The sequence below is a fragment of the Typopeltis vanoorti genome, chromosome 3, assembly GCF_054136105.1.
Source record: "Typopeltis vanoorti isolate ZY-2024b chromosome 3, IOZ_Tvanoo_1.0, whole genome shotgun sequence".
Taxonomy (NCBI): Eukaryota; Metazoa; Arthropoda; class Arachnida; order Uropygi; family Thelyphonidae; genus Typopeltis; species Typopeltis vanoorti.
In genome coordinates this window covers 86,022,453-86,041,493 of record NC_143551.1, presented here as the reverse complement: position 1 = coordinate 86,041,493, position 19,041 = coordinate 86,022,453, and the positions used below count along the sequence as shown (strand labels likewise).

The window sequence follows — 19,041 nt, the reverse complement described above, 5'->3', positions numbered from 1 at the left end:
CTGCATTTTTCCCTCCTTCATGTTATCTACACTCTTTTATATCTTTTTTTTTCTGTCTCTTTGTCTTAAAAGACAACTACTTATTTATGAAATATGTGCATATCGAAAGGTTTAAAAAATAAAAAATAAATAAAAATACTAGCTAATTTACTCAAAATTAATACAACATGAATAATTTTATTTCTATAACCAACATTGCATATTTAGTTTAATGTCCAGCAAACACATTAAACACAGTGTTTATGCACAGTTCTAAAAGTAAATTATTGCAGCATTAATTACTTTATTGTACTGTTGCTCTCTTGTCTTAGCTGTTCTCAAACTTAGATCTCTTCATAAGACTGCTAAACATCACACTTTCTGATTCAAAGCTTTAAGTGAAATTAGAATAAAACACTTCTAATAAAATTATACCATATTAGGTCTTCTCTTTTAAAGTTTTTTTATTATGTATCATGTTGTCTACTTGTACAGAGGCATATAGCAACTATGCACACAGAGTCTATGTTAAAAACCTGTTCTTATTTTAACAGATATAGAATGGAGGATTGGGGGAGGATGAAATTTATTGATGTATGTTATTATGTACAGCAGTAAGAAATTATTATATAAGAAAGCAATAAATCTTGTTAGTATACACATAAATATACAATGACATAATTGCAAGTATTATTTTCCAAGAACATCTTATAGTTGATGCAAGGGAGGGAGGGAGGGAGGCAGTATTAAGTAAACTTCATATGTTGCATAGCTTTAAGATATCACTAGCTCTTTAAGGGAATTAACGACACCTGGGATGTGGATGTTTAATGATTCTTAAAAATAAGAAGGTTCCAGAAAAGTGGAAAATAGACAATGGCATTGAAATAAAGGTCCCAAAATAAAAACATCAAATTATAGACATCCCCCCCTTCCTTTGTATTTCTAAAGTAGTGGATAGTTTTAGAAACATTAATTAAAAGTAGCACTTACAGCTTTCTCTTGAATGATTTAGGTGCAGAGTGATTCTCACTCGACACATTATATTTTGTTTGAATTTTTTATTGAGGAATGTACCAATGATCTATAAAAAACTGGATTGGGATAGGGAACTGCTTTTGGTTGCTTGTTACTTTTGTTGCATGCAGTCAGTTAAGGCTCAGCTTTATTTACCTTTGATTTATATAGCTTACTACGGATGATCCTGTAATTAGCAAAAATTGGATAACTTCTTAAGGTGAATAAGTGGAATTAAAATAATTGTATGAGTTTTTTTGGAAAAGTTGTGCATTATCAATTTTATCACATGTTATAATAAAATGATTTACTTCATTTTATTATAATAAAAATTATAATAAAATGATGCAAATAACATTTTATTTGCTCTATCCTTTCACAGTTGGAACAGACTGACTAGTATATGTGATTAAAAGTTACCAAGAATAATATTTTGCACTCTGCACTAATGAGATGGATGCTTTTCATTTTCCATTGCAAAATATAAAATTTAAGTTTTTATTATGCAAGTTTGTTATACTTCAGCAAGAAGCTGAAAAGGTGAGGAATCCAGGGATAATAGTGGATAAGGAGTTGAATGTCACTCAGTTTTGGTTCGGATTGTAATTATAGCAAATAGTAGTATGAGACAGTATATAATGTCTGTTAATTGTGGATTCTCCATCTAGTTCTTCATCCTGCAAATTGGTAAATTTGCAGGATGAAGAACCCAAGGATCTGAGCAAAAAAAAAATCCCTGTCATTTTCATGAGACCAGCTGACTCACCTTTAGTTGAAAAGTGCTTATAATGGTCCCTCACATCCTAGACAAGATTTTAACCTTGGTATTATCAAGTGAAAGACAAATGTCACATTGTTCTTATAACTGCCATGGTGGTTGTTTATTCAGTATTATTATTATAGTAATCTGTAGATTACTGCAAGTTTTAAAGCTTGGCTTTAAAATCCTACATAAATTTATTTTATTTTTATAACTAGTAATTACAGATAATAATATCCCTACTACATTGATCACAGTAGTTAAGCACTCCTAAGTCCATAGTTGACTCTCCATGATATTGCCGAGTAGACCTAAAATATTGATTGATAAGAGCCTGTGCTGATTACCTCACCCTACCATCAGACCATAGAGAATCTGCATTTGGAGATGCAAGCAGTTATAAGCTATCCCATAAGTGTTTTCACAATTAGAAGAAAGTTTCATGAAATGAATTTTCAAACAGTGGCAGCCCACATGTAATAGTGAACACCCTGGACAAAGCACACAAAACACAGATCATATTGGATATGATATGAGTTTTGTGTGCTTTGGAAAAATTAAGAAATAGAAATCATGGAGGGATAGAAATCAGTCATCTAGAGCAAACAGTCTTTTTTTTTTTTTGGAGGGGGCTTGATTAAAAATAACAATTTTTAATCGAGTGTGTTGTTCCAGTGATGAAGTTTGGATGGCATGAATTATGTTCAGTGGTTAGTGCCTGGAATCATGGCTGCTACCCTATATTAACATTCTACATCAACACTTGTGTCACCTGCACTGTGGAAGTTTCATGGTACCAGTCCTTATTCTTTCTCAGAAATGAATACATGGAGCATTATTACAAAGCAGTGAGATAAACATGATTTGAAGTGAAAGACATCAAAATAGTTCAGCACAGACTCTGCCTGAACTAATATCACATTAATTTGATGAACTGGGAATTAGGATATAGCCAAATTATTGTAAACAAGGACACATTTTGTTCCACATATATTCCATAAATTTGACAGAGCAACATAATAGTAATCATAATGATAACTTCAGTAACTAATTTAAAAAAAATTGTTTACTTTTGGGCAATTTTTTTTCAATTTGTTGCATTATTTTAATGTGATCATCACTGATTTTTCTTTCTTTTTTATTTCTTTTTTTTATTATTCAAGTCACATAATTTTTGCATGAAACTATTATTATTATTATTATTATTATGCTTTTTTTGGATACTGCATGTGATATTTAAATATTTCTTTAAAACATGAATAAAATATGCAGGTTTTTTTATAGTTTTAATCTTTTCTGCTATAAACAATTTTTACTGGTAATTTAACTACCTAGGATGCCAGAATAACAACTTTAGAAGGTGAAATTGAACTACTTGAAAAGGAACTTGTACAACTACGTAATACAAAAAAATTTGACAGCGTGAATTCCCTTAACTTATTAGGTAACCAGACAAGTGAACAGCTATTAGAGAAACATGCAGAGTGTAAGCAACATTTTAAATATAAGGTAGGTGGTCGTAAAATGGATTAAGAGTTCTTGGGATGTGACTACTGTAGAATTATGTTGTTTTTGCTTTTAATATTTTTTGAGCATCATTTTTATTTTCTGGAGTTATTAGAGTGAATATTAATGTATTTATGATCTTTAAGACTTGTTATTCTTTATTTATTTTCGATGAAAATCAGGTAACTTAAAAAGAGAATGACTTCTTGACCAGTCTTTGATTAATTTTTATATAAAAGTTTTTGTATAAAAGTTTTTATATAAAAGTTGTTGTGGTTTATTAATAAATCACCAATGGAGACAATAGATTCATTGCAAGAAGTATCACCCAACCAGAAATATATCTATTATACTGAAAATTAAAGTCATTCACACTCTTAGCATCAACAACATATTCTGGCAAAACCTAACATTTGTCCACCACACTCCATTTAAAAATTTTTCCTCTCACTCCCTTTTTCACTATAACATTATACAAATTTCAGGGATGGCTTTCATTCCTCTTCCACTCTTCAAATGTATACTTCTATCCTGTTTAGATTGCAAAATTCTCTCACCAACAAATATTTCTCTGGACTTCAAGTCTGTTTTTTATCACTCTTGGATAAATTGTATCCATCTCCTGAAGTCATTTTCACCAATGTTGTACACTGTTTTATACCCCTGAACTTCAGAGTGCAATATCTTTCACCTATTAACATTGAAACAGCAGTCCTCACTCATTGTTTAAGCTAAAAGTCTATTTAAATCTTGCTGAAGAAACTTGAAATTAGAATCACTCCTTACACCTCTGCTCTTTGCATTAGAATAGTCAAATAATTCCTGAGAATCCACATGAAATGTTTAGCAGTGATGGCCAAAGAAGTGACTGGTAGGCCTAATTGACTATCCTTTTCCAGGATTTTGATCCATACACAATTTGTTGGTATCTTTTAGACAATCAATCTCATATCTATTTGGCTAATCGTTTATCGATCCTTCTCCCTTATCTTGTACAAACCCACAGTATAGCTGTCAGATGCCTTTGCAGTGTCCAGAAATATCACTATATATATAAGTTATCCTTATCTAATGCATTTATCATTTTTTCATAAAATGAAAATGGTCATGAAAAAAAAAAGTAAAGTATCATTTATAAACCCATGTTGAATAATCATAGGGATCCATGTCTCTCATCCAATCTTTTCAATGTCTTTACTACACATGCATATATACAGACTACTCAGTAATACAGTAATTGACCCATCTTTCTTTCAAAACAACAACTTTCAATTAACTGACCTTGCCTTGTCTCCCTTATCTTGTGTACAAACCCACAGTACAGCTGTCAGATGCCTTTGCAGTGTCCGGAAATATCACTATATATATATAAGTTATCCTTATCCAATGCATTTATCATTTTTTCATAAAATGAAAATGGTCATGAAAAAAAAAAAGTAAACTATCATTTATAAACCCATGTTGAATAATCATAGGGATCCATGTCTCTCATCCAATCTTTTTCAATATCTTTACTACACATGCATATATACAGATTACTCAGTAATACTCAATACAGTAATTGACCCATCTGTCTTTCAAAACAACTTTCAATTAACTGACCTTGCATGTCATCTGTCTTTTGAAACAGCACCATGTAATTGTACTTTAGTTATCAGAATGGTAAATTGTCTTGCAGTAGGGTTGGATAAATGATAGATTACTGTAATTGAAAACATCCATCCTACTAGCATTTTTCTACTACAGATGTGCTATTTTGTCATTCTTCCACTATTCTGGAACCCTCCCTATTGCAGACTCATTAAATAACCAGATCAAGGACAAAAATGCATATGTCATCCATGCCACAGACATTAACAACACCTCTGGTTCATTCACTTCTATCACTGTAGATAGAAATTTCTGCTTTCTGAGTGTTGCACAGCATAATCCATACCAGTGTGATATACACTGACTAGTGCTTAGTAAATGATTGCACTGCATCCTCTGTAGTGGTCACCTGACTACCATACCAGCCACGCATGCCACACTTCCATCATTACTCTTCCTCCTGCTTACCATATAGTGGAAGAATTTCCTTTGGCCTGATTAGCCAATCAAGAGAGGACTGGAATATGTGGATGCTTGAAGTGCGTTTGAGGACAGAGAGGAATTGGATGCAAGAGACCACTTACATTTGAATGAGGAAGGACGTAGGCATCTGGAGAGATTACTGTTCTGAAAAAGTCAGTGTGTCCCAGGAAGGATGGTAGTAGGGGTGGCCTCTTGTGGGAATGGGTACTTGGGAGAAGGGGGACAACATCATGTAATACTGAGCCCAGTGGAGTCTAGAGGGGATAATGCTGGTTATAGAAACAGTGGCATTTATATGCTATATACTAATGCCAGGAGTATCTGGAATAAGGGAGAGGAATTGGTGGTGCAGATAGCATCAGCCTGGCCAAAAATTATTGGGATCACTGAGACATGGTTGACAGAAGAGGATATAATAACAGGAATAGAAGTCGCTGGGTACAGCATTTTTCGGCAGGATAGGAAGGGAAAGCGTGGTGGTGGAGTACTGCTTATGATAAGTGACAACCTATGTCCTCTAAGAGTGGAGACTTTGGAAGGCAATGACACTAATGATTTTGAAAGCATATGGTGTAAGGTAGAGGTGGGCAAGACAGGATATTCAGTGGGGTGTTGCTACAGACCCAGGAGAACAGAGGGTGGGGACCAGAAAATGTTTAGACAGTTGAGTTTGGCAAGTGCAAGAAGAATAATAGTTATGGGAGATTTTAACTATAGTAGTATAAACTGGGAAGAGGAAGATGCATGTAGCAATAAGGGAATGGAATTTCTAGAATTCTTGAGGAACAAATGTCTTTGGCAACATGTAATACAGGGAACAAGAGGTTCAAGAGTTTTGGATTTGGTTATAGCATCAGAAGAGTTGATGATAACTGAGATGACATCTCTTCCACCAGTTGGAGAGAGTGACCACATGGTTTTCACTTGGAAAATGAATAGACATGCAGAAGTATCAAAGAGACGGGAACGTATGTGGACTTATAAGGCAGGTGATTATAATAGTCTAAGACGTCAACTTGGGGAAGTTTCATGGAGGGAGGAATTGGAAGGCCAGGATATCATTAGTGCATGGGAAATTATGAAAGAATGTTTGTTAGCAGCAATGGTAAGGTGTATACCACGAGTGAACAAGAGGACACAATTTGGAGTAAAGTGGATGACAAACAATATTAAACAGGAATTGCATTCAAAAAAGAGGCTGTGGAAGAGATATAATGAGACAGGTGAAGAGAAGATGCATGAAGAGTATAAGACACAGGTGAAGAGAAGATGCATGAAGAGTATAAGACACAGGCCAGAAGAGTGACTAGTATGGTAAGGAAGATGAAACTGGAATATGAGAGGAAATTAGCCCTAAGATCCAAAGAAAATCCTAGGGAGTTTTTTAGATATGTGGGCAGTTGGAGGAGAAATGACTGTGGAAGAATGATATTGTGGGATAAAAATGGGAATAGAGTGACTGATGCAGAGGACATAGTAGAATTGTTCAATGAACACTTTATTGGAGTATTTCATCCTGGAGGAGTCAGTTTTAATGCTAGAGGGATAGGGCAGGTTCGAGGTTTAGAGGTACAGGAGGAGAGTGTGTTTCAAATACTGAGTACTTTGGATGTGAGTAAAGCTGTGGGACTGGATGGTATTTCACCATGAGTTTTGAGAGAATGACCTAGGGAACTGACAGTGCTTTTGACCTGGCTTTCCAACGAAAATCTGGCTGCGGGAAAGGTGCCCATGGAATGGAAGGAAGGAAGGTAAGATAGTGCCATTGCATAAGGGTGGTAGCAGACTGGAAGTGTCTAATTATAGACCAGTTTGTGTGTCATCAGTAGTTAGTAAGATCTTGGAGAAAGTAGTGAAGGACCGTATACAGCATTGGGCAGGTGAAGGTAACACAGAGGATTGCTGCAATTATGAGAAGGACACTGACCTGCAGAGATAAAAGGGTTATCATTCCATTGTATAAGTCTCTGATCAGACCACACTTAGACTATTGTTCTCAGATTTGGTCCCCAGGATTTGAAGGGGATAAATTAACTGTGGAAAGGGTACAAAGATAGTTTCAGGACTGTACAATTTTGGTTATGAGGATCGGCTGAGGGAATGTGGACTGCAGAGTTTGGTGGATAGGAGGAGAGGTGATATGATTGAGACTTTTAAACTGTTGAGAGGTGGTTATAGGGTTGACACTGGGGAGTTCTTTCGCTTGGTTGAACAGCGGGAAGGAGTGATGACGAGAGGCCATCCCTGGAAGTTACGAAAGAAATTGTGAGCAAGAGGGTGAGGAGCGGTTTCTTTGCATGGAGGGTGGCTGAAACATGGAATGCATTGCCTGATGGAGTGGTTAGAGTGAGAATGGTCAATGAGTTCAAGGAGTGGTATGATAGACTTTGTGTTTCTTAGGCAGGGGGGACCTCCCCTCGATGAGTGAATCTTGATAGACTTTGTGCTTCTTAGGAAGGCCCTCCCACAATGAGTCTTTTGACTCCATGGAGGCCTGAATAATAATAATAATAATAATAATTTTACTTTTTATTTCCTTACTATTCCTATCACTTTAGTGTGCATGTTCTTCTCCTCGTTCATCTGGACACTGCATACTCTCAGATATCTCCTCCACAATAACTTCTTTTCCAGACTATTTTCTCCATTTTGTTATCAGTTTCACTCCTGCTTCATCTCTTTGCGTGACTCTTAGTATACAGTTGTACAAAACATGTGTCAGATGTGTCCCATGCTTATTAATCTCTTTTCTTTAACTGATGTATTAATTTACATTAGTACAATTTGAATGACAGGCAGTCATTCAAATTGTACTGATGTGCAAGTTAACAAGTGTTTCCTGTAATCACCTGCCTTGTGAAAATGAAAATTTTCTTTGCTTGATCATCTTCAAAGTCACTATCATGTATTATGCTCATTAACCAGTAGCAGTGTTCATACCTCATTTACAGTTTCATTCTGTGAAGCTATCACCAATTCCCATATCTAAAACTTCCATTTACTTCCATCATATGCTACCTAATAGTTATCACTGATAAATTCTAGAAATTCACTCTTTTTGCCTCCATATGTCACCTCATCTTTCCTTATTCCACAATTAAATCTATATACTCATAATTAAAACCCTCATTAGAATCTCTCATAATTAAAACCTCCATTAGAATTATCCTCTTTTTACTTGTCAAAACACTTTCTGATTATTGCCTCTTCTACATTGCCAGGCTTTTAATATCACCCAATTAGATATACTACTAGGTCTGTTTCAACCTCACACCAAATATCTTCAACGTCATTAGATGTATTGCCATTTGTTACTTGCACGCTAAATAGACACAGTATGTTTCTGTTATCATCAGTAGTACTCTCTCTCCTCTTTTCTCCTTTCTATTCTCTCCCAGATCATTCTTTATCACTCTAATTCTATTTCCATCTGCATACTATCCTCAACTTTACCTTTCTATCACTTATACTTCTCTATTTCTATACTTCCATGGGTGACCAGTGCATATCTGTTTGAAGCCGATCTCCTCCTCCCACTCTGACTATTCTCACCCCCCCCCTCTCTCTCTCTCTCTTACTTTGTCATGCATGCTTTTGCTTTGTCTCTATAATCCTCTGTGATCTTTGTATCCACATGCCATCCATTCCACAATTGCTTCTTGTGCTTACCTTCTCCACTCCAAACAGCACTCACTCCAAATATTCAATTCCTTACAAATGTAATTCCATCTCTTTTGAAACATTCCATTTTTGTTTCAAATTCACTTTATATATATTCATGAATTGTAGGCTTTTGCAGTGCAGAACTCAGCAGTCATGCATTCATCATCTCATCTCTGCTCTTCTTCTCAACTCATTATTGCCAAATCTGGAACAATATACTACGTCCTTCCTACCTATACTGTTATCCGTCACCTGTTGTGACAACTTTCTATAATGCCTTTCAACATTTTTTCCCCTCACTGTTCATGTCATTTGTGTCCATCCATTCATTTTTTCTGTACCTCAGTTATTCATCTCATTGTGCCATCAGACAAGCTCTTGTGCACCCCATTATCCATTCACCTTTAATAATTAAATCTTTGTACAAAGCTGTTTGATCATTTGATACCTCTTTCACCATACTTATACTCTTCATTCACATCATTTGCTTCTTCAAACCTAATTTCATCCTCTACATGCTTCATTTCCTGTTGATTGCTATCAACTCTAGCCTGAGCTCTTCCAATCTGTATTCATTCTTACCATTGTTGTTCTTTTTCTGTTCACTCTCAGGCACATTGTTCTGTTTCTTTAAATGTTCTCTTTCTGCAGGTCTTTTAATTGCATTTCTTGCATAATTGGATGCTGTCATTCTTTTAATTTTTTATCCTCATGACCAAAAAATTCTTTTGTATTTTTTGATGTATACATGAAGCAATTTTTTGCAGCATATTATTATTATTATTATGTGACACCTCCAGGGAGTCCTAAGACTCATCAAGGGAAGGCATCTACTCTACAACTCTGTCTCCACCCAATTCTCCAACTACAGTCATCATCTACACCAATGCCATCTACTGCCCACCACCACCACCAGGATTATTTTCACAATCACAAACATCCATGCCCATGGTGAGATTTGAACCCGCAGCCTTTTGGCTGCAGAGTGGATATGCTAACCACTCGTCCAACCAAGCTGACTATTTTCTTTTTTAGTCTGATTTGTTGCAGTCTTAATCTTGAATCTGAAAATCTGTATTTGTCTGTTTTTAGGCAGCCTTACTTTTTTTGCAAGAATAACCTCTAAAAAAAAAACTAATGAACACATTTTGATTGAATGATATCAGATATATGTATCTTCTAGAAGAGAATATAGCGAAGTATACTCAATTTATTATGAAAAAACGTTAGTAAATGAACATATTAAACTAAAAGTATAAACAGTAGTTTAGATTTATTTATTTTCCTTATATAAAAACAGAATTTAAATCTTAGTATTTTCTAAACATTTTATTCATGTTACCTTTTATTTTTACTTCCTTTGTGTTTAAGCTATTGCTTGTAAAATGCAAATAATTATTACAGATGTAAAAATTATCTGAAAATTATAAATATGTATTAATAATTAATATAGTTAATAATTCTGTCAGTTTAAATATATTTATAGCTTACAAAATTCATTACATTTATTAAGATCCTGCTCATTAGCATAGCTATAGTATGAAATGTAATGTAGTTATATTTTAGAAATACAGGCATAATCTTATACCTGATTTTTCAGTTGAATAGTTGAATGAAATTTATCTTCTGTAATGAACAGAATGTATATGTTTCTTGTTATTTTATCAGTGTATATTAATTATTCAACATTTATCTATGAACATGTTGCTTCATTGATTGTGCAAAAAGAAACCAACTTAAAGGGCATTATCAGAAGGATCTTTCTTCATTAAAGTTGATATCTAAATCAGTATTATTCTCTTTACTATAGATTGAAGAATTAAGAATAGAATTGAATAGACGTGATCAAGAGATTTTAGCAATGGGGGCCAAAATGAAAACACTTGAAGAGCAACACCACGATTACCAACGCCACATAGCAGTATTAAAAGAATCCTTGTGTGCAAAAGAGGAACATTATAACATGCTTCAGGCTGATGTAAGTTTTATTTTATATGTTATTCATCTATATATATATAAGTGACATCGCGTGCTTATTTCGGTTGGGTGTGCTGTCATGTGGATTATGCAACCTGCGCTACAAATTTCACGTCAATTTGACTGTATGCATGGGCGTGCGTCCACGGAAAATGTTCCGGGGGGGGGGACAAAGCTTGGAGACAAATAATTGCACCAATAAATTTTTATAATTATTGATTTAATTGAATACTTACATCAATAAATGTCGTTTAGCTTTTTTGATGTAATTATTTGTCGATGTAAACTATAAATACATTATTTTCATTTTGCATCTATTTTAATGATCTTTCATTCTTGGTAAAAAAAAGGTATTCGGAATTAATAGTTTTTAGCAGAATTTCATATATAAAAAATTGACTGGCATATTTTATTAAAAATCAGCTAATTAATTAATCCTAAATATTATTTCAGTTTAAAAGCAAAAAAATCATAAAACTAACAAGTGAAATAATATTAAATTGCATACACTTACCTTTTAAAAATGTATGTTTCTGTTTAAATTTGTTTCACTATAAATTTACAATTCACACTTCACTCAGTAACTCACTAGACACAGAGGACAAACTAACCGGTCACTGTTCACAAATCAGAAGTTGAATCAAAAACAGGAACACATGTTTTATTGCTGCAATAAAACACGTATTCTATGGCTACCATGACGTGGGCCGAAACAGGCCAACCCATAATAAAATTTTAAGGCAGACAAAGCGTTCCCAGGGTCGTGGATGTAAGATTACATATCTCAATCAATTTTATGATTATAATTTGTGGAATCCTAAATTCATTAGTTTTTTCTTTTTTTTTTTTTTTAGTATCAGCAGTTCTTCAGTCTTGTCAATCTCACATATGCTGATATTTTGTTGTAGATCAACAACGTCTTATAATACACAGAATATTCGTTTTTATTCAGGAATAGATTTTTTTTACTGTCTGTTGTTTCCGAAGACTCGAATAAAAATGTCTCTATATACCATTAAAAAACTTTGCAACTTCAACAGATGCTATACTGCACAAGCAAAAGAAAAAACAATTAGCATTTTTCTCCTAACATCCACTTTCAAATTTTCAGTTCCAGGAAACATGCGTAACAACTGTTTGTAATATACATTGGATACGAAAAGTGCTCAACTCATGACAAGTGACAACGTTCGATTGGATTGGTTGACACAATAACCAATCACAGATGCTAGGTGCTGAGTGAGCTCAAAATTTCAGCTCACCCTGCCCTGCCTTCTCAGCAGTTTAAAAATATTAGAAAGCTAAGAATTTGACCCACTGTGCCCTCTTTACATCTTTTCGAATGGCTCAAAAGTGTATGCATTTCGAAAGCACACCTGGCTATTAATGCAAATGCAGCGAAAAGTGTCTTTTTTATGAAGCACTAATGCTTTGTTATCCTCCTGAAGAGGATGAAGCATTAGTACAGTATATTGTGTTCAATTTTAGGAATTGCACGAAGTGTGCAAGCAATTGGGGGAGTCTTTAACGAGAATACAGTGATACTTTGGCTAACGAAAATAATTCGTTAGCCGAAATCTTTGTTAGTTGAAACGTGATTTCCCGTAGGTTTCTATAGAAAATCGTTTAATTCATTCTGGATGCTGCCTACTATTTAAAGATAAGTTTTATAAAATAGTAAAAAGCACAATATAAAAGAGCAAAAACTCACCAAAGGCTGAGATGAACAGCTACCCAATTAGATGAAGGAGAATGGAAAGTAGAATGAAAAACCGACGATCTTTACACTATCATATACACTTTATTAAATTGAAAATATGTACACAACGATTTTACTATTCTTCTTCCAAATTTTCAAAGTTTATTCAATGTAAGTCTCCTCTTCTTCAGTAGCTGGCCTCTGTCTCATTGCTAAAGGAGAAGTCAAAAATCTGTCCAAAGTTGATTGAACTTCTCTTTTTTTCAGAATGTTTTTCAAGTGATTCAGACACTTGTCTTCAACCAAGGCACAAAGTCTGTTCATATCAGCTTTGTTGGGATGCCACATTGTAGCCAAATACTGAAACTCTTCCCAGTAGTGCAGCATTTTTTTAATGTCACCTGTTGGCATTCATCCCTTTTTATTGCTGTCTTTCTCCTCTGATGAGCACTCTTTATCTTCCTTGTCTCTTTCCTGATTCAGTTGCTTTTTCAACTCTTCAAGATCTTCTGTTGTCAGATCTTTTGAGTGTTCTTCAACCAATTCTTCCACATCTTCATTTACCTCCAAATGTAATGCTTTGCTCAAGGAGACTATCTTAACTTGCTGCTGAAAATGTCAGCATTTTCAGCAGCAAGTTCCCCAGCAGCATCTTGAACACTGGAAACAGCACTTCTTATTTTGCAGCAGTATGGCCATAACTTTTTACAGGCAGCATTAAGTGTCCAAATTGATGTGGTCAGCTCATTTTTTGTCACACACATACAGATGGAAAAGATAAGCTCCTAGAATGGCCCGACCGTTCATGTTTGCTGCTTTATGTTAGCGCGAGAATCCACTAAAACATTTGTTAGCCGAGTCCGAAAAACAGTGAAAGAAATCTTCGTTAGCCAAAAAAGTCGTTAGTCGAGGTATCACTGTAAATGCAAAAATATAAATATGGGTGATACTGATATTTCATGGATGAGCACTGCACACCTAGCACACTCGTAATATTCGCCCCCGATATATATTTATATATATAGATAGATATTTGTATATAAACAATTTATATTCATCTATCTATCTATCTATCTATCTATATATATAAATATATATATATATATATATATATATATATATATACTAGTTTCATTGAATAGATCAACATCTTCAGGTATCACAATCAAAGAAGTATATAAAAAATTACAGAGACTTAAAATTGTAATAACAACAAGTATAAAAAGACAATAGCGTGTTTGAAAAACAAATGCAAGTATGAGTTCCAAACAAACGTATACTACGTGCTGTCGCGAGTGTGCCAGTACCGAACAGAAGCAACGTGTGCATCAGAGAAATTGTAACTCAGGCTGTTGTTGATATGAGAGGAATCTAGAGAAATTTCCCTGGATTCGACAATCTTTTTTTCGAGTTCATCGTAGCACACACATGGATGTTAGAAGTTTCAGTCCAATTTACAATGTGTTGGCAGCCTTCGTCTGAGTTAGCTGAAAAGAGAACGTGGCTAGAGAGAACGCTAGCTCTAGTCCTGTTATAGGAGATATCTCTACGGTGTTCATCCAAACGTAGAAGGATGGATTTAGCAGTCTGGCCATAGTATGGCTTTCCATAATCACACAAAATCTTGTGCACTCCTGGAAACTGAGTAGGATGATGTTTCTGTTTATGTTTGCTAAGTAATGAACGAAGTTTTGGAAGCGTAGTGAAGCAAGTTTTGAAGTTAAATTTCTTGAGAATCTTGGCCAGTTTTGGTGAAAGAGAGCTGATGTAAGGCAAGGAGATGAAGGCTCTTGGGGAAGAGGGATCTTCAGAAGTAGCTGAGTGCCTGGGGGAAAGAAATTTGTCAGTTTTATTTGGAGAGAAACGATTATTAATAAAAGTTTTTTTAAGGAAAAGGAGTTCATTTTCAATTTCTGTTTCTTCTGTAAGTAATGATTTTGCTCGGTGTGCTAAGGTGGAAATAATACCACATTTTTGTGGGGGATAGTGATGGGAGGAAGCATGAAGGTATCTATCAGTATGAGTAAGCTTTCTAAAAATTGAGATTTTAATGCTCTCAGCACATCTGGGGTAAGTTTGAGGTCTAAAAAAGGAAGGCAGTCATTTGATTCCAGTTCGAAAGTGAAAGAGATTTTTTCATGGCACTTGTTTAGGTGGTTTAAAGTGAAAGGAGTTAATAGCTTTTTCTTCAAAATCATTGAGAAATATATCCGCGAGAATCGGAGAGAGTGGGTGCCCATAGCCAGACCTGAGTTTTGTAAGTAGATCTTATTATCATATTTGGAGTATCCTGACTTTATGCAATGGGAGAGAAGAGCAAAGAGTTTTTTTGATAATTTGTTCTCGAGAAGATCGAGGACTTCTTGAGCAGGTACATTTGTAATGAGAGAAACAGTATCAAAACTGGCCATTAAATCTGTTTTTTTTAAGTTTGATGTCCTTGATTTTAGAAACAAAATCTGCAGAGTTTTTAATATGTGATTAATATGTGAAGAGGATATTCCAGAAAGATTTCTAAGAAAACTCGCAAGATATTTGGAGAGATTATAAGTAGGAGAGTGTATGCCCTCAACTATAGGTCTGAGTGGGCAGTTTGTTTTGTGAATCTTGGGGAGACCATACAGTCGAGGTATCAAGGGATGAAGTGACCTAAGAGAAAGCCGAATGTTTCTTTGTAACTCTAAGGTGGTTTTTAATAAATTATTAGTTCTCTTGTGTAGTTCCATCGTAGGGTCACTAGCGATTTCTGAGTAAGTATCACTATTTAAAAGTTCCAACATTTTATTAAGGTAATTAGACTTGTCTAAGATGACAACTGCATTCCCTTTGTCTGCCGGAACGATAACTATGTTACTATTATCTTTCAAGGACTTGATAGCTGTCCTTTCAGAGTAAGAAATGTTGTCAGGTGGAGGGCTAGCTTTATTTATAGAGAAAATTGCTTCCATACGGAGGAGGTTAGCTTCTTTGTTTGGTAATAAAGAAGCTGCCTTTTCTATCTTTGTTAAGAGATGTTCTCTAATATGCAATGTCTCTTATTTTGGACAAACTGGCTGTTCTTTGGAAAAAACAATAAAAGAACATCAATATTATATTGATTATAACAAACCTCTGAAGTCTGGTCTGGCACAGCACAGTATCGACTCTACTCATAGTGTCCAGTGAGATAAAGCAGTTCTCCTCCATAGATGCAGATTCAAATATGAACGCTTATTCAAAGAAAGTTCTGAAACTATCTTACACTGATCGGATTTAAATAGAAATGACTGTATGTCTCTCTCAAAGATCTGGGAGACTTTCATCTTATGTAAAAAACCATTTATTTTAATAGATTAAATTTATTATTTCTATTATTTCCTAGCACGTGGTAACAATTGTATTTTAATAGGTGATCCACTGAACGTTTGCCTGCATTCCATTCCTATTACTGTTACAGACACTGAAGATGTACTATTATTTTTAGTACGAAATATCTGTCTTTTTACTAATTTCACTGTGGTTTTTTTATATAATAATTCTTTATTATTTAAGAATGCCTAAGTTTGTTTTAAAGCTTTATTCATTTAATTTTATTGAAAAGTAACATTTTTTTTAACATTTTGTCATCAGAATTATCATCGCTATTAGACAATATTCGGCAACGTTTGCAAACTGGTGCATAATCACTTTCATCACCAGAAGAGATAGTCGGTGCATGAGATCTGTATGGTAAAATCAATGGTTCTTCACAAACAGAATTAGCTTTACCCTCGTTCTGTGCTGATTTTTTTCCTTCTGACAATGTAATCAGTGATTAAACTTTGCGCTGATGATTTCACTGATATTTTATACAGCTCGCGATATCGAGACATACAGTTCTTCAGCTCACGTCGGAATTTAAAGGCTCGTTCAGAATTTGTGTCATTAACAAGAAAATGATTTTCCAATTTATTGCACAGTTCAAGACCTTCTCGAATTATATTTGCAGTGTAGGGGACAGGTTTTTCTTCCACTTCACTGTCGTTTTCTGTATCTTCAATGATATCTAAAGTTAATCGATATCCAATAATATCATCATCACTTAAGGCATTATCCACAAGCAGTTCGTCTTCATCATTCTGGCTAAATGTATCAAACCCTCTCATTGAGATCTCAATGATTTCAGCTGATAATGTAGATGTTTGCATGGTTGCACTGTTTGCAATACATCCAGGCCAAGCTGCTTTCCAGCAAGCTTTTAAAGTTTGTGGTCTTATTTCAGAGATAGAAGATGCAACATGATTTAAGCAGTCCAAAATAGAAAATTTTTTCCAAATGTCACTAATGATTCATTTTCATTCATTTCATTCATTAATGATTCATTTTCTAGTTTATCCAATATAAATTGAAAAGTGTGCTTAACATAGTATTTTTTAAAAGTAGCAATTATGCCCTGATCTAATGGCTGAATAATGCTTGTATTTGCACATTTGGATGTTCTAAATGCGAATGACTTGGTGCTTTAAAATCGAGAGCTTTTTGCTTCATATATGTTTCCACTTCTGGTACAAAGCAATTATTGAACCATTCAGTAATTGAACAGCAGTTGTTACCCAGGCCTTTCTATTAGCTTCCAATGTACCGGCAGCTGTTTTAGATCTTTGCCTTTTAGAGTACGTGGTCTTAGAAATCGATTTACTAGGAAGGGTTTCAACATTCGGTCTCCTGATGCATTGTTACAAAATAACAATGTTACTTGATCTTTGCTTGCTTTAAATCCACTTGCTTTTTTCTCAAACTTTGCGATGTAATTTCGACTAGCCATTTTCTTCCCAAACAATCGCGTTTCATCAGCATTAAACACTTTATTGGGACAATATCCACCATCTTCAATAATTTTGGCTAACTTCTCTTGAAACTTTTTGGCTGCTTCTTCATCTGCTGGTGCAACCTCACCTGTAATCTTCATGTTATGAAGTGCATTCCTTTTTAAAACCCGGTTTACCATCTTTTGCTAGCCGAAAATTCTTTATCATCCTGGAAAGTGGAAGTAGATGGCTCCAATTGCTTCATCTGTTCATAAAACCGAAGAACTTTTTGTTTAATTAAATTTACCATCCTTTGCTAGCCAAAAATTCTTTATCAGCCTGGGAAGTGGAAGTAGATGGCCCCAATTGCTTCATCTGTTCATAAAACTGAAAAACTTTTTGGTGAATTAAATTTACCACCCTTTGCTAGCAAAAAATTCTTTATCAGCCTGGGAAATGGAAGTAGATGGCTCCAATTCCTTCATCTGTTCATAAAACTGAAGAACTTTTTGTTTAATTAAATAACCACTTATAGGAATTCTTCTTTGAGTTAATTCATCAATCCAAATTACGAGCGCTCGTTCCGTGTTTTCTAATAAAGTATCTCTTGAGTATGATGATAATTTGGCACTTAGTTTTGTGCCAGAAATGACAGATTTTCTTATTGCGACTTCATTCTTTTTAATTGCTCTTATAGTAGATTCACCTAAATTAAAATGTTTACCAATCACCATAGGTCCCTCTCCTTTTGCTAAGCGATCTAAAATTGCAATTTTCATTTCCAAAGAAAAGCAATTTCTTTGGTGCTTTTTATTTCTCCATTGGAACAAATTTATTTAATAATTAATGATCAATTATTAATTAATAATAAAAAATCAGATAAATTAACAATTAATTATTAATAAATACATTACAAAATAACCAAGGTGTTCCATGAAAATTTCAGGATTTGTGAGGTGTTTCCGTCGTGGGAAACACTGGCCTACCCTATTATTGGAATGGATTCTCCTTTTGTTGACATGCGTAGAAGAGTCGAAAGGTCTCGTATCTGTGGGTGTGCACCGCATAACTGCAAATTCGCATAAAAAGCGACCCGAGTGTATTATATATATTATATATTATATACATGATGTTTTTATGTGTGGTTTGCAAATCCATAAGCACCTATAAGAGCCATTCCAATTTTACATTTCAGATCTCATGCATGATGACACTTATTGTAATAATATTTAAAAATCTTATCTTTTTAAAAAAGATAAGATTTGAGAAAGAAAGATCATCATCATCAAATTCCTGACATGTACCATCAAGGGGTGTACAGGATATGATAGCACTACATGAAAAATTTACGTCATTACTAACTTCCTGTCTACAATTTTCCTCCAAATCTCTGTTATTTGTCAAGACTCCAACATTATCAGATCTTATATTTCTATCATCTAAAGCACTTTGTACCATATCAATCCACCTATATTTTGGTCTTCCTCTGGGTCGTTTTCCTGCCAACCTGACAGAGAACACTTGTTTTGCTAATCTTTCCTCACCCATTCTGTTTAAGTAACCATACCACCTGAGATTAGCTCTGCTAACGCATTCCTGGA

General features: G+C 34.5%; 1 protein-coding gene across 2 annotated transcripts in view; it reads left to right on the top strand.

Moving 5' to 3' along the window:
- The window catches only part of LOC150108348 (uncharacterized), a 509,704-nt gene that overhangs the window by 296,597 nt on the left and 194,066 nt on the right, over positions 1-19,041 (top strand). For both annotated transcript variants that reach the window (XR_016548130.1, XM_090390709.1), the window contains exons 6-7: positions 3,092-3,265; positions 10,809-10,976. Coding sequence is in view for 1 of the 2 variants with exons in the window: in XM_090390709.1 (XP_090246835.1) it covers positions 3,092-3,265; positions 10,809-10,976 (342 nt within the window). In the remaining variant the exon portion in view is untranslated. The remainder of the gene's footprint in view (positions 1-3,091; positions 3,266-10,808; positions 10,977-19,041) is intronic.